Here is a 12,988-nt window from a genome sequence, read left to right as displayed (position 1 = left end):
TTCCTGAAGATGGAACCGTGACACCCTCCCCTGCAAATGTATTCTTTGAGCTGCCCTAATGTTACTAATATTACAAAACTCTGAAACACGAAATTATTCTATTTACAGCATGAGCTAGCTGTATATTTTATAAATATTACCCATTATACCTATTCAATTGTCTTTGTTGTTACAATGTATTATGTAATAATACTGCATTATGTAGTAGCACCTGCATTTTGTAATAGACAGCTTGAATGCAATATGTATTTGTAATAAATTGTTATATATCATGGTGGTCATTACAAAATGCGGGAGCTGCACTTTTTCATGATGAAACTGAATGCTGTGCATTATATAAGAAACAACCAAGATGGATGTCTTCATTGACACTTATTACATAATGAGGCATTATTACATGATGCGTTGTAGCGTGTCATGTAACTTTTTCAGCTCAAAAATAGCCAGTCATGCCTGTGGTAAAATCTAGGCTAGTTTCATGAGCTCAAGATAGGTAATAACCCTCTTTAGTGTTCTAAATTGCTGGTGATTAATAAAACCCAGAAGTTTTTCCACCATTTTTTCTTATTTACTCACCACTGGGGATAACGACAAAGTATGAACTGAGCAGTGGATTGGCTACATTCTGCAGATGGTAGGGAGTATTTTGCAGTGCTGCCACTGGTTTTCACTTTCCCCGGACATGTAGCTGCCCTAAATTAGGACAGACCTCGCAAAGGTCAAGAAATGCTCTGCAAAGGCTCACCACTAATACGTTATTGTTCTTTGCACCCTGTCAAGGTTTTGGAGAGAGATTCGGATTTGAAAGCAGAGAAGCCCTTCGAGGCGGTGATCCGCGTTCTCAAGGACTGCAAGGATGGAGTAAATGACAAGATTTTCAAGTATGAAAACCCAACCACTCTGTTGTGTTTGCTTCTCACCTGTGGTGGCAGCAGAACTGTGACCCTTCATATGTACTTTTGATGTCTTTCTCCCAGGTTTGGGTTTCAGTCCTGCCCGGTGTGCCTGGGTGACCCCCAGGGACCCCTGGACCTTCCCTGCCATCACATCTACTGCCTGGCTTGTATCCGGAAGTGGCTCATCCCAGGCCAGATGTACTGCCCGCTCTGCATTCAGGACGTCCCTGACGACTTCGATCTGAAGGTGTCCAAGGAGATCGAGTGAGTTGCGATAGACAGCCACTACATTCCATCGTTTTAGTACGATGTCTTCATCCAAGGCTAGCTTAAAGGTTAATGGGTTTAGATGTTTCGGTAATGCCTGAGGCTGCCTGTCATTATTATGACAGCCTGAGTTTAATCCCTTTTTAAATCACAATTCCATTGTGCTGGCAATGTGAACTAAGCTCTCACCCCCCTCATAGGACCCCATGAGAGACACAATCCTACTCCTTTTCCAAGCGCACAAAATATAAACTGGTTGGCCAAGCTCCCATGAACTCTCCAGTATCCTTGTAAGCGTGACGAGCTGGTCCAGTGTTCCAATCCACATTGCTCCCCCTGGATTCGAGGTTTAACCTTTTCTTATCAAGTCTATATTTTATTTTGTAATTAAATTTAGTTTGTTCTACTTCTGCAGACATCTAATCATTCTGAACGCCCAGTTCCGGAAGCAGTGCAACGCCTTTTTCATTGACCTGGTGTCCACCATGTGCTTCAAGGGCAACAGCCCCCCCTCAAGACCGGTCATCCTGCACCTGCTGTCCTTCCTCATGGTGGAGGCCAAGATTGTCCCCATCATACGTGGTAAGCTCCGCCTTCCTGGCACCACGTCTAACTGCAAATAGTGCCTCCTGCAGGTTGCTGTGTTTATTGTTTTAGTTGTATGCAGGTATCAAGGCTTGGGGGGGGGGGTCACTGTACAAATGCTGTAATTGAGGCTTTGACAGTCATTTCTGTTAATTTTTTAATGATCGATCATCAGAAATATTAGAAATTAGAAATTTTGAGGACAGCACAGTGGATCAGTGGCTGGCACCGAGGTGGTGTGTGGGTTAGGACTCTGGGACCATGATTAGGTTACCAGTTTGAATCCCATGGTTGGCAGAGTGATGCCACCATTTGCACCGTTAGCACAGACATCTCATCCCACCAGGAGTAGGGGGTTGCATCCCACCCCCACTGTGTCTGTGTAATGGATGTTTCCCCCTGCCTCTAGGTGTACTCTGGGTATATCATAGTACTCCTGCTCATAAGACATACAGTTGGGCCAATTTATACCTCAATAAAATTGCCCACAGCCTATACTGATACATGTGTGATGGACTGGTCACCTGTCCAGGGTGTCCTCTGCCTTGTGTCCTTTGCAAGGAGAGGATTCAGGCCCCCCCTGCAACCCAGTTCTGATTAAGTGGTTAGAAATTAGATGGAAGATGTATATTCATTATGATAAACCATTTCCTGGTATTTGTCATATCGACTAGGGCTAGGGCTCGACTAGGCCTCTCATTAATATTTTACTTTATAGTTTACTACTAATCTGCTTACCAAATTGTGGGCGTAAGTAAAGGTCCCTATGATACAGAAAAGCCAGCATCCAGATAAATCTAAAGTCCTCTGGATTACTGTGCATATGCCATTTAATCACGATTATGTCATAATATTATATCACGATGTGAATATTTATGCTTAACCTTGCTATTTATGCTGTTATTTCTATGCCCCCCATCATGCATGCTTTTACAGGCTGCCCCCCCGTCCTCCAGGTTTTGAGCGCTGCAGTTGCTTTATGTCTGTATGCTCCTTCAGGTCAACCTCTGATGCTTACCAAAGCCCTGTCTCCCTTCGATGACTCCGTGGACAAAAATCCGGTGGTCCGTTCAGTCATCCTGAAGCTCCTACTTAAGTACAGGTGAGTCCTCTGAGTAACTGCTGCTTTGTGTAAAGTTAAAAGGACGAGAATCAGCGAGCCAGTTAAAACCAGCTTCTGCTAAACAAATTGCTTGAATTTCTTGCAAATCATGTTGGTTACTTATGCCCTTATATTTGAACAGGGAACTCAAGCTAATTAACTGCTAGCTTTTTTTTTTCTTTCTGCCATTATTGAATTTTTAAATCTAATTTTTAAAATCGTATTTCTTGCAAATGAGGCGCAAAAATTGTAAATTTCCCCGGAGAAACATATAAAACTAATTCTGTGGTGTGATTTGTGTCGTTAAGCTTTGAGGATGTCAGAGTTTACCTGCAGAAGCATCTGGCAGAAACTGAGCAAAGCAACTTTTTGGAAGAAAAGGATAAAACTGAACTTTATTCCCTCTACATAAACTGCTTAGAGGTAGGAGCATGTCGCATACCGTTTTTCTATGAAATTTCTTTCTAATAACTAATTTTACTGTTACAATTTGTTAAAATGGTAAAAAAAGAACCTTACATATTTTTAGCAGATTCCTCCACTTAGCTGCTTTGAAACTGAAAGTGGATTTTGAATTTACTCAAAACTGTGGGCTACTAACCAGAGTTAGTGTTGGAATGTGCATTTCTTGGATTTAACCAGTTTTTTAACCATTTTTTTATCTAGTACTACAAGCCTTTAACCTTGTGTGTGTGGCAGACACCCAAAGGCAGACATTTCAAGTCCAGGAAGTAAAAATCCAGACCAGGACTTATTTCAATGAACCAGTTGTATATAAAGAGTAACAGCCGCAGAGGACTCAGCTGGTTGGTTGAAACACAATTTTGGTCTGGATTTTTACTTTTGGACCTGAAAAGCCCACCTCTGCAGACATCTAACCTGGTTGCCTTCAGCCCTCACCTAACCTAACCCCGTGGCTATCGCAGGACTCCATGTTTGAACGGATGCAGTGTCAGACTGCCAGAGAGTGCCTGCAGCACGAGGAGGACTTCCTGCATGCTTTCCTGCACTCCCGCAGCCAGGGGGCGCCGACAGCGACGGTTGATTGCCTGCAGCAGATTGCGAGGGTGCGCCTGTGTCTGGACATGGCAGCCCGTCAGCTGGTGGATCAGCTGGCTGACCCGCAAACTCAAACAGGCAGGTTTAGATGTGGCCACAAATTCATCTCTCTGATTACTGCAAAACTAAATTGTGCCAGGTCCACTGAGCAACTATGTCTGGGATGTCGCATGGACTTTTAGTTTTACAGAACTTAGGGAAGTGTTTTATGTATGCCTGAAGATCTTTATGGATGAAGGTCCTGTTGCGTCTTCCACAAATGATATGAAGAAGCTGGAGTGTTTGTTTGTTAATTAATTAATTAATTAATTATTATTATTTTGGTAGACAAACGCTAGTCTGGTCATTAAGTGTCATTAATGAGGACTTGCACCTAAGTGCTTGTGGGAGTTGCATGAAAATGTTGGAATGCCTGGATGGGAGCAAAAACGTGGACTGGGTTGGGAAACGCTGGTCTAGGGTACCAGGAATTAAAATGGTGCATGTTGGTTTGTTATTTACTTGGATGCAAATTGAATATTTTATAAGCAGAGGTGGATGGTTCAGGTTCAGAAAGTAAAAATCCGGACCAAGGTTTTGTTTCAACCAACCAGTTGAGTACTCTATGGCTCTATGGTTGAAACAAAATCTTGATCTGGATTTTTACTTTCTGGACTTGAACTTTTCCTCCTGTTACTTGAGTTTCATTCGCTGCACATGGACTGCGTGTGCTGTTTTACTGATGTCGAAGTGTTGAATTTCCCAGGTGCGGGGGTGAATGAGGAAGCACAGGCTGCGACCCCAGCACTCTTGAGCAGCGTGGTGGATCTATGCAACAGGAGCGGGAACGACTGGTACCGGGTCTACCTGATCCGAAAGCTGTGCAGCCAACGGGGCGCCGAGTTTGTTCAGAAGCTACTCAAGGTGCCTGACTTCAGATGGCTTTTTCCAGACGAAATTCTGAAACAGGTGTGTAAGGCCGTGTGCGGGACGTAAACACTTTCCATTCTGGGGGCAGAACTCTGGAGACACTTTTGCATGTGTTTTTTTTTTTTCTTAGAGCAAGGGTACGGTGCAGATGGACCAATTCCTTGTACATGGTGAGGAGTACCAGGCCGTCCGTGAGGCTGTGGCCACTGCCATGATGGACGGCAAAATGGAGGGAATAGATGAAGCGTGTGAGGTATGCAGCTGACATCTCTAATGCCTCCCCCATTATAGCCAGTGTTGTTTGATCCTGGGCATACCAGTTCAGAGCCAAAGCAACCGGCCTATCCCTGTCACCGATATTGGCCTGTGATTTTTACCCATACCGGCTCACCACACAGACATACCTACGATAAAATTGGTCCCTACAGCAGATTATGCCACCCTACAACCCCATCAGGAAAATGCCTGTGGCCTGTACTACGAAGCGGGGTTACTGTCTTATCGGGGTAACTTGTCGGATTTAAGGTAGTCTGGACAAAATGCCAGTAAACGAATATGAAGTCCTCTTAAACTGTGGTACCATTAATCCGACAAGTTACCCCGATAAGCCAGTAACCCCGCGTCGTAGTACCGGCCACTGGTATCCCACATGGCCAGCCCTGCTTGTGACTGCACAGTGTAGTCTTTCAACTTGCTGTGTCATCCGTGTTTTGGTGCAGGGCTGCAGAAGCTCCCCAGCAAAGAAGACATTGTACTTGCTCCTAGCGCTTTTCAGAGAGGTCACCTCTCTCTACCAAGCTGCTGATCCAGCTTTCCAACCCAAACCACAGGTGAATACACTGCCCAAATGGCTGAATAGATCATTTTTGTTATTTCAGTTCCTGTAGGTATTTTTTTTATGGTATTACATGTAGGTAACTGCTTTACAGCAGACTACCTTGAAAATTTTTGCAGCCATTGTATTTCTGAGAAGAAATACTCTGTCATCGTGTGGCTCTTCTTTAGCCTTCCATGTGCTTAATACTCTCGCTCCCTCAGCTATGCTTCGCACTGGAGAACTTCATCCAGACCTCCAGGGTCTTGGTTGACCCCGACGTGAGGATCTTTGCCACCAGTCTCGTGCACAACAGGCTGGGTGGTCTTCGTGTGAGGGAGGACATGTCGGGCGAGGAGCGTGTGGCCGTGGAGCTAACTGTCCACTTGGGGGCGGTGTTGCTCACTGGGAATGATGGCATGATGAGCCCCCTCAAACATCTGGCCCTGGATCCAGCCAAAATGCAGGTACCCCCCCACCCAATTAGCTGTGGCTTCATTACGATTACAGATGAAGTGGTTTGTTGTCTCAGTATAGTCATAGTTACCAATAATGCATCTGCCCAGGAGAGACTTTCCTGCAAAGAGCATATGAGCCGTAGGAAACTGGATGACCTTTAATGACTATGCCCCCTGCTGGTGATCGAACAGATTGTACTGTAAAGTTTGTGGCATTGTGTCTCCAGATGGCCTTCATTCCCACCATGCCTGATGACATGCTCGCTGTTGCCCGGGGACTTCTAGGACAAGTACAGTGGTACTGTGAGTACCCCCCATAACGCTTAAATATGTAACACACAGCAGCTTGGGAGCCCCCAGGTGTTTTCAGAGGTGTGACTATATACTGCTCATCCTATGCTATAAATTATAAATCATCCTCTTATTCCCTCCTTTTCCAGTTTGTCCCAATGGTCACCCATGTACCATTGGTGAGGTAAGCATCATTCCCACCATTCTATAAAAATGCATGCAGATACCTCCTCCAGTGCAGTGCACTGGTCTGAGAGCCCACAGGTCAGTGCCCCTCATCTACCCACTCCTCTCCCCAGTGTGGCCAGCCCATGGAGTTAAGTCACTGCCTGGACTGCGGAGCGCAGATTGGAGGGACAGACCACAAGCCGGTGTTAGGCTTCCAAATAGCCAACATCCAGTAAGCTGGGCCCCTGGCAGGGGTGTGGTTTCTGAGCGTGACCCGTGTCATTGGTGAGGGCTGGCGCTGTATGACACACAAACTGGTTATCCGACAGGGACGACCGCACCCAGAGGGGCCACGTTCTGGGAGCCGTCAGCAGACGGGACAACCCAGACATGAAGGACACTAAGGGCATGTCCCCTGCCCCCTTTGGCCTCATCAGGCTCCTCACCCATATGGCCATGCTACTGGGAGCTTCTACACACCCCCAGGTACTCAGGCCTAACCTCCTCTGTGCCTCTGCTAGGAAATCTCTGCAGGGGCGGGGCCACGGGGGCGGGGCCACGGGGGCGGGGCCACGGGGGCGGGGCCATGGGGGCGGGGCCACAGGGGCACCGCTCCCAGCTGAAAGCTGACCCTCTGGATTTACCTCTCCCCTGTCACTCTCAAATTCAAAACATATCATTGGTTGGCCCCTCTTATGCCCCCTCACCTTTTAAAAACAGTAGAATCACTCATTTGTTTGTGTAGATATGTAACCTCACTGGGTGATTGAGGTGTCATTTGGGAAATCAGCCATGTTTTGTGGGTCTGCTTTACACAGGACATCAAAGGAGGTTGTGGTGTTGCTGCTTTTTCTTATATATTAATACACATTTTTTAAGCTGTGCAGCACTGACAAGATTGTCTTGTGCTGCATCACATCCTGTTTCTCCCTTCCTTCTCCTCAGGACGTCGCTCAAATTGTCAAGCCAGTCGTTCAGAACATGGAAGGCTTTTTGATGGGTCATCTGTTGAAAGACTTGGAGCAGCTGAGCGGGATTCTTGGGAAGGGTGTCGATGACACCGTCAGTACTGTCCATATCACGCTGACCCACCTAATGGAACAGCACCAGCCGGGCCAGTGTGAGACATCCCAGCTGAACCGATGGCAAACAAAGTATGGTGCCATGAAGTACAGCTGCCTCTAGTGGCCACAATGTAACTTTTTTTTTTCTTTCTCAGGGACTGGTGATGACGAACTCTCAGGAAAAGAGACCAGAAACAACTGGGAAACAGATGTGGCTACAATTATCATCACGCCTCTGCTGAAGGTGAGAACAGGAAGTGCATGAGATCCTTATACAAACCAGCAAGGCAACATTTAAAGTGTGGTAGCAATGATTCCCCTTTAGAGAAAGCTCACTCTGCTGATCTCTTCTGTGATCTCACAGCACCTGGAGCGCCGGCTGATGGAGATGAATGCTCTCATTAGGAGGGACTCTCGTGTGAGCTCCAACGTGGTGCTGAAGATCGTGTTTGGGGATCCCCGGGACGTTCTGAGCTCGCTGCCACGGGACAACCTGATTCATGGGCCTGCCGTGTGGAGCTGTAGGGAGAGGGTATCCTTGTCCAGCCTGGCCCACATCGTGGAGCAGAACGGTGGCAAAGATGGGCTGCCTATGCTCTGGAGGTTCTTGAATAAGGTGACTGATATGGCTAGTGCTCAATTTGTGTCCAGGGTCTTGGGGGGGCAGGGGCCCCTGGTGGGCAGTCCAATCAGGATATGAAAGTAGAAACAAATTTGCATAAATATAGGACCAAGATCTTCAGCCTTTTTACGAAAGCAGCCTCTGGTCTGTTGGTAATGGTAAAAGTTGTTGACCTGGTGGTGGGGTGATTGCTGTAAAAGATGTTCACTATGGTGGTGACTATAAATGATGTGACTCAGTAGTCCAAGGTTATACAGGGGTGCAGGAAAACATGTTCTGTGTTGATTTGAACCAGATTTAGACCTGAGATGCAAGCATCCATTAAGGTTTCAATCTGTGTGGCCAGTTCTGAAGTGCTTATCCGTCCTTTTCAGGAGGCTGAGTTACGCCTGGTGAAGTTCCTCCCTGCCATTTTGGAGCTACAAATGGATCTAGTGAAGAAGTTCCAGAATGTTCCAGACCTCATGTTCACCACTATCAAAGATTTCCTAAAGGGCCAAAAATCAGGTGTGGTATGACTCTCAGACCTTAAGCTTCCATTAAAAGTCACACTCGGTTTTATTTTAAAGTGACTGTTCCTTTTTTGTCATTTGATAGACATCTTGAAAGCATGGTATGAAAAAGAGGTTCAGATCTTCTTGACGACGTGGAACCAACTGAGAGCATCACTGTCCACCAAGGGTAATGATGCATATCACAGCGTAGGGGCCATCCACTGTGGATGGGTAAAATGATAAAACTAGAAAGAATACATTCTGGTGTTCATCTGTCTGTCTACTTTTCTAGTAGAGGGTACTGGGAAGTGACAGATGGTTGGAGGCTATTCATGGAAGCGCAGGACACAAGGCAGGGTTATACTGTACACTGTACATCTGGCCACAGATACACATACTTATGCAGTATGAGCAATTTCGAGGTGCCCCTTTATCTAACTGCATGGGTGTTTCTCAATACCATGGACCGGTCTTGCCAACTTGACTTCTAAGAACGAACTTGGGGTGCAGCGAACCATGGGATCGGTCTCGTTTGCCGAGGATGCTACTGTTGTGTCCTTGATATTTGGGGTGGGGTAAGAATGACATCTGGGGATTTTTACAGCACTCTGTAAGTTTGTTCTTGAATACTGGAACTAGTCTTAGGCAATGGAAGATGATGTGAAACGACTACACAGTAACATAAGTATGGTCAAGTACAAATACTGAGGAACACCCCATGTTTTAGGACTGATCAAACCTGCTTGATACTGGAGAACATTCTAACTGCACACACATGCAGAGCAGGGGTGGGTTTCACACCGATAACCACTGATGATTCGGGGGGGGGGGGGGCATTTTGGAGGCGCCATGTCGTCAGGTTCTTGACTCCCGGTCTGTGTTTGTGTCCATGTGTGCTGGCTGCAGGTGAACTGAAGATTCCCGCTGAATACTGCCAGAAGGATCTGGACCTCAGTAGTGATTTTCAGGTCCTGCTCCCCCGACGCAATGGTTTGGGCCTGTGTTCCACTGCCCTGGTCAGCTACCTCATTGCCCTACACAATGATCTCATTTACACTGTGGACAAGCACATGGCTGAGGAGACCAGGTGGGGGTGCCAGTTAACACCAGCAATTTTATCCATCAATTTACATTGTCAGTAGTTGATTACAATGCATCAAGAATTGCAGTTTGATATCAGTTTCAGTTTTTTTTCGATGGGAGTGAACAGGCTATTAGCATGATCAGTTTGCTTATTTGCATATTTTATTTTTTTTAAATGCCATTTCACATTTTCTTTTACATCTTTCTGTTACTATAAGGGGCTCACAGAGAACTCATTTCATCTACCTCTGCTTGGCATACATTTGATAAATAAACTTTGATTTGATGTGAATAGATAGAGAACATGTCAGTGACATTACTCATAGATATGAGGAATGGGGTATGATTTTTTTATTCATTCTTATACATGTCATATGATATCTAGGGAACCCTAGTGTACATGTAGGAGTGACAGGAGGGGAGGAGACGTCTGTATCTGGGAGGAACTTGACTTTCCAGTGTAAGGTTTGAGCACAGTGGGAGGTGTCACGATCTCTCTATTTTCTCCCTTGCCTGTGGAACAGCTATTGGGTCAGCCCAGCAGATCTGACCGACCTGCACGTGATTCACTATGAACTGGAGCGAGACCTCATCCCCCTGGTGCTCTCTAACTGCCAGTACACGATGGAGCGCGGCCAGGAGATGCTGCTCGAGTACGACCTGCCCAAAATCCAGCAGCAGGTTCTGACCCGCTTCTTGCAGGGCAAGCCCCTCATCACCCTTAATGTAAGTAAAGGCAGAGGCGTAGATGGCCTCCTGTACCCACAATGCCCTGCTCCAGGAACAGCAATTAGTTGCGTGCACTGACTGATTTACATTTTTCTGCAGGGAATCCCTACACTAGTGAACAGGCAAGATAGGAACTATGAAAACATTTTCAAAGATCTGAAAGGAAAGGTTGGACAGGTAAGTTCACTTTCCTACTTGCTATAGAGGAATTTTATTCCTTTGTCTTGTTCCTTTCCCTGACGCCTAATTATGGATGAAACTGTTACTGGTTTCATGGTAAAATTCCAAACAATTAGTATTACTGTTTCAAATTTTAATCATTAAAACTTCGAAAAATTTGCGTAAAATATCCAGCATCAACGAAAGTCTCCCAGACACAGGTGTGCAGGGGCAACATGCAACACGGGTTTGTTTAGTGTCAGTGAGCACGTGGTGGGGGGCAGCACACCAGGGATAATTAATGTTAATGCACATTTGACTTCCCTCTCATGCAGTATGTTCACATAAGGCATTGGCCATGCTATTATCTTAATGTTTATGCAACCAAAAAAGTGCTGCTAGTTTTACAGTACTTGTGATTTTCAACATGAAACTTGGTGTAATGATTTCAGTTTGTGTGCTGGTACTTTTTGAACAGCACATTTAAAAATTACCACGATTATTCTGATAACTGTGAATTTTGGTCACTGTAATAGTGATATAAAATTTTATTACCGTTTCATCCTTACTCCTATCATACATTCACCTCTTGTGAATGCCGATGTGTGAGTTTTCTTGGCGGCACTGAGTACCCCCATCCCCCTCCATACCCCCAGGAACCTCTGACCGCTTTGGCGCTGGAGATCTTGGCCAGGGAACTGCCCTCCTACAGTGATGTGTGTGAGGCCTTGTCAGTGGTGGAGGTGGCTTTGGGCTTCCTGGCCATGACAGGAGGGGAAGCCCATGTGCTGCTGGTACGATACCTGGAGGACGTCCTGCAGATGGGGGACCAGACGGCCCCACACATCCTCAAGGTCTGTCTGCTTGCTGCTCGCAGCTCATTCTGCGCTGCGCTCTATTCCCCTCCGTTTTGGAGAAACTCTCTCTTTTGCTAGTGCATTCAAACAGTCGATGTCTGTGTGTAATGTCAGCCCTACTTGTAACTGTCCCGCAGGCCCTGAGTAGGTGTACTCTGAAGCACTGTGTGGCCCTGTGGCAGTTCCTCACCTCACTGAAGTCAGAGTCCATGCTGCGCCTCAAAAGGGTAAGACAGGCAATTCTCGACTCACGGTATTGTTCATGTTTGATAGAGGAAACGAAGGTGTGGTCAGCTGGACAAAATTGTCTCGGCCACGTCCCATCCTGTTTCTGTGCTAAATGCACAACTGGAGATGGGGCTGATGTTCGGTAGAGTAAGCTGACCTGCTCTGCGGACAGGATGCGTTTGCGGCCATCCCAGCGGTGTACAAGGACCTCCTGGATAAGTCAGAGTGTGAGCTGCTCAGAGGGTTCCTCCTCAAGGGCAGTGTGGACATCTGGCTTCTCGAGACCCATGAGCTTCTGCTGCTGGTCCTCAAGAGTCCCCAAGCTCCCAACACCTACAAGCCAACCTGGAGGTGAGGTTGGGGGCCAGTGGTGGAGCTGGGGGGGGCGGGGGAGTCCAGGATGAAATTCCAGGTCCAGAAAGTAAAAATCCAGACCAGTATTTTTTCTACCAACCAGTTGAGCATAAAGTGTCAGTCACAGAGTACTCAGCTGGTTGGCTGAAACAAAATCTTGATCTGGATTTTTACTTTTACAGTATGTACCTGGAATGTTCACCACTGAGCATATGAGATGCAAAACAAGTTTGTTCTAGAGCAAAGTGAGACCAGATCATGGTGTGTAGCCCCAACCTGACTATCGGGTTTTAAACAAGCTCTTTGTTAACCGTCCTCTGCAGTTTGAAAGACACACTGGTGTCGTACATGGAGCGGAAGGACCTTGACGTCCACCCGGATATAGAAGAGTTCTTCCCTGAAGAGATCTGTCTCTCAAAGTGTATAGAGGCCTGGAAATTTGCCGTGGCCTTCAAACAAGAGCGAAGTCTGAAGTGAAACACTCCTTCCACGAGTACCCATCTTCCTTCTTCTTCCAAGATTGATGGCACCGATTTTTTTTTTCTCCATTTTTTTTATTGTTGATTTTCCTAGTTAAAAACAAACACTCCTTGTGTACACCATGAAACAGGCACCTTATATATATATATATATATATATATATATATATATATATATATATATATATATATATATATACATACATACACTTGCTCTTATTTTGTTACCTTTATCCTTCCTCTTAGCAATTACCTTAGAAAGGCCTTGTTTACATATTGCGTTTACACATCTGTGGTGACCTCATTCAGGGTCAGGCTATGCTCATGTAATTCATTTAGACTCAGGTTAAATGCAGCGTGTACTTGGACC

At 46.0% G+C, this 12,988-nt stretch overlaps 1 protein-coding gene across 5 annotated transcripts in view; it reads left to right on the top strand.

Moving 5' to 3' along the window:
- Positions 1–12,771, top strand: part of rnf213a (ring finger protein 213a) — a 51,147-nt gene extending 38,376 nt beyond the window's left edge. For all 5 annotated transcript variants that reach the window (XM_048991176.1, XM_048991179.1, XM_048991178.1 and 2 more), the window contains exons 43-68: positions 781–881; positions 978–1,160; positions 1,579–1,745; positions 2,748–2,850; positions 3,159–3,273; positions 3,777–3,987; positions 4,655–4,857; positions 4,949–5,071; positions 5,538–5,648; positions 5,857–6,099; positions 6,318–6,393; positions 6,531–6,565; positions 6,681–6,781; positions 6,879–7,035; positions 7,495–7,669; positions 7,769–7,857; positions 7,978–8,229; positions 8,610–8,742; positions 8,833–8,916; positions 9,636–9,816; positions 10,337–10,538; positions 10,641–10,718; positions 11,357–11,554; positions 11,695–11,784; positions 11,958–12,136; positions 12,463–12,771. In XM_048991176.1, the coding sequence (XP_048847133.1) occupies positions 781–881; positions 978–1,160; positions 1,579–1,745; positions 2,748–2,850; positions 3,159–3,273; positions 3,777–3,987; positions 4,655–4,857; positions 4,949–5,071; positions 5,538–5,648; positions 5,857–6,099; positions 6,318–6,393; positions 6,531–6,565; positions 6,681–6,781; positions 6,879–7,035; positions 7,495–7,669; positions 7,769–7,857; positions 7,978–8,229; positions 8,610–8,742; positions 8,833–8,916; positions 9,636–9,816; positions 10,337–10,538; positions 10,641–10,718; positions 11,357–11,554; positions 11,695–11,784; positions 11,958–12,136; positions 12,463–12,616 (3,744 nt within the window). In that variant the 3' untranslated portion in view covers positions 12,617–12,771. The remainder of the gene's footprint in view (positions 1–780; positions 882–977; positions 1,161–1,578; positions 1,746–2,747; positions 2,851–3,158; positions 3,274–3,776; positions 3,988–4,654; positions 4,858–4,948; positions 5,072–5,537; positions 5,649–5,856; positions 6,100–6,317; positions 6,394–6,530; positions 6,566–6,680; positions 6,782–6,878; positions 7,036–7,494; positions 7,670–7,768; positions 7,858–7,977; positions 8,230–8,609; positions 8,743–8,832; positions 8,917–9,635; positions 9,817–10,336; positions 10,539–10,640; positions 10,719–11,356; positions 11,555–11,694; positions 11,785–11,957; positions 12,137–12,462) is intronic.
- Positions 12,772–12,988: the final 217 nt, after the last annotated feature.

The sequence above is a fragment of the Brienomyrus brachyistius genome, chromosome 22 (assembly GCF_023856365.1).
Source record: "Brienomyrus brachyistius isolate T26 chromosome 22, BBRACH_0.4, whole genome shotgun sequence".
In the NCBI taxonomy this organism is placed as follows: Eukaryota; Metazoa; Chordata; class Actinopteri; order Osteoglossiformes; family Mormyridae; genus Brienomyrus; species Brienomyrus brachyistius.
The sequence above is the reverse complement of the archived record's forward strand: the minus strand, read 5'-3'. Positions and strand labels throughout refer to the sequence as shown.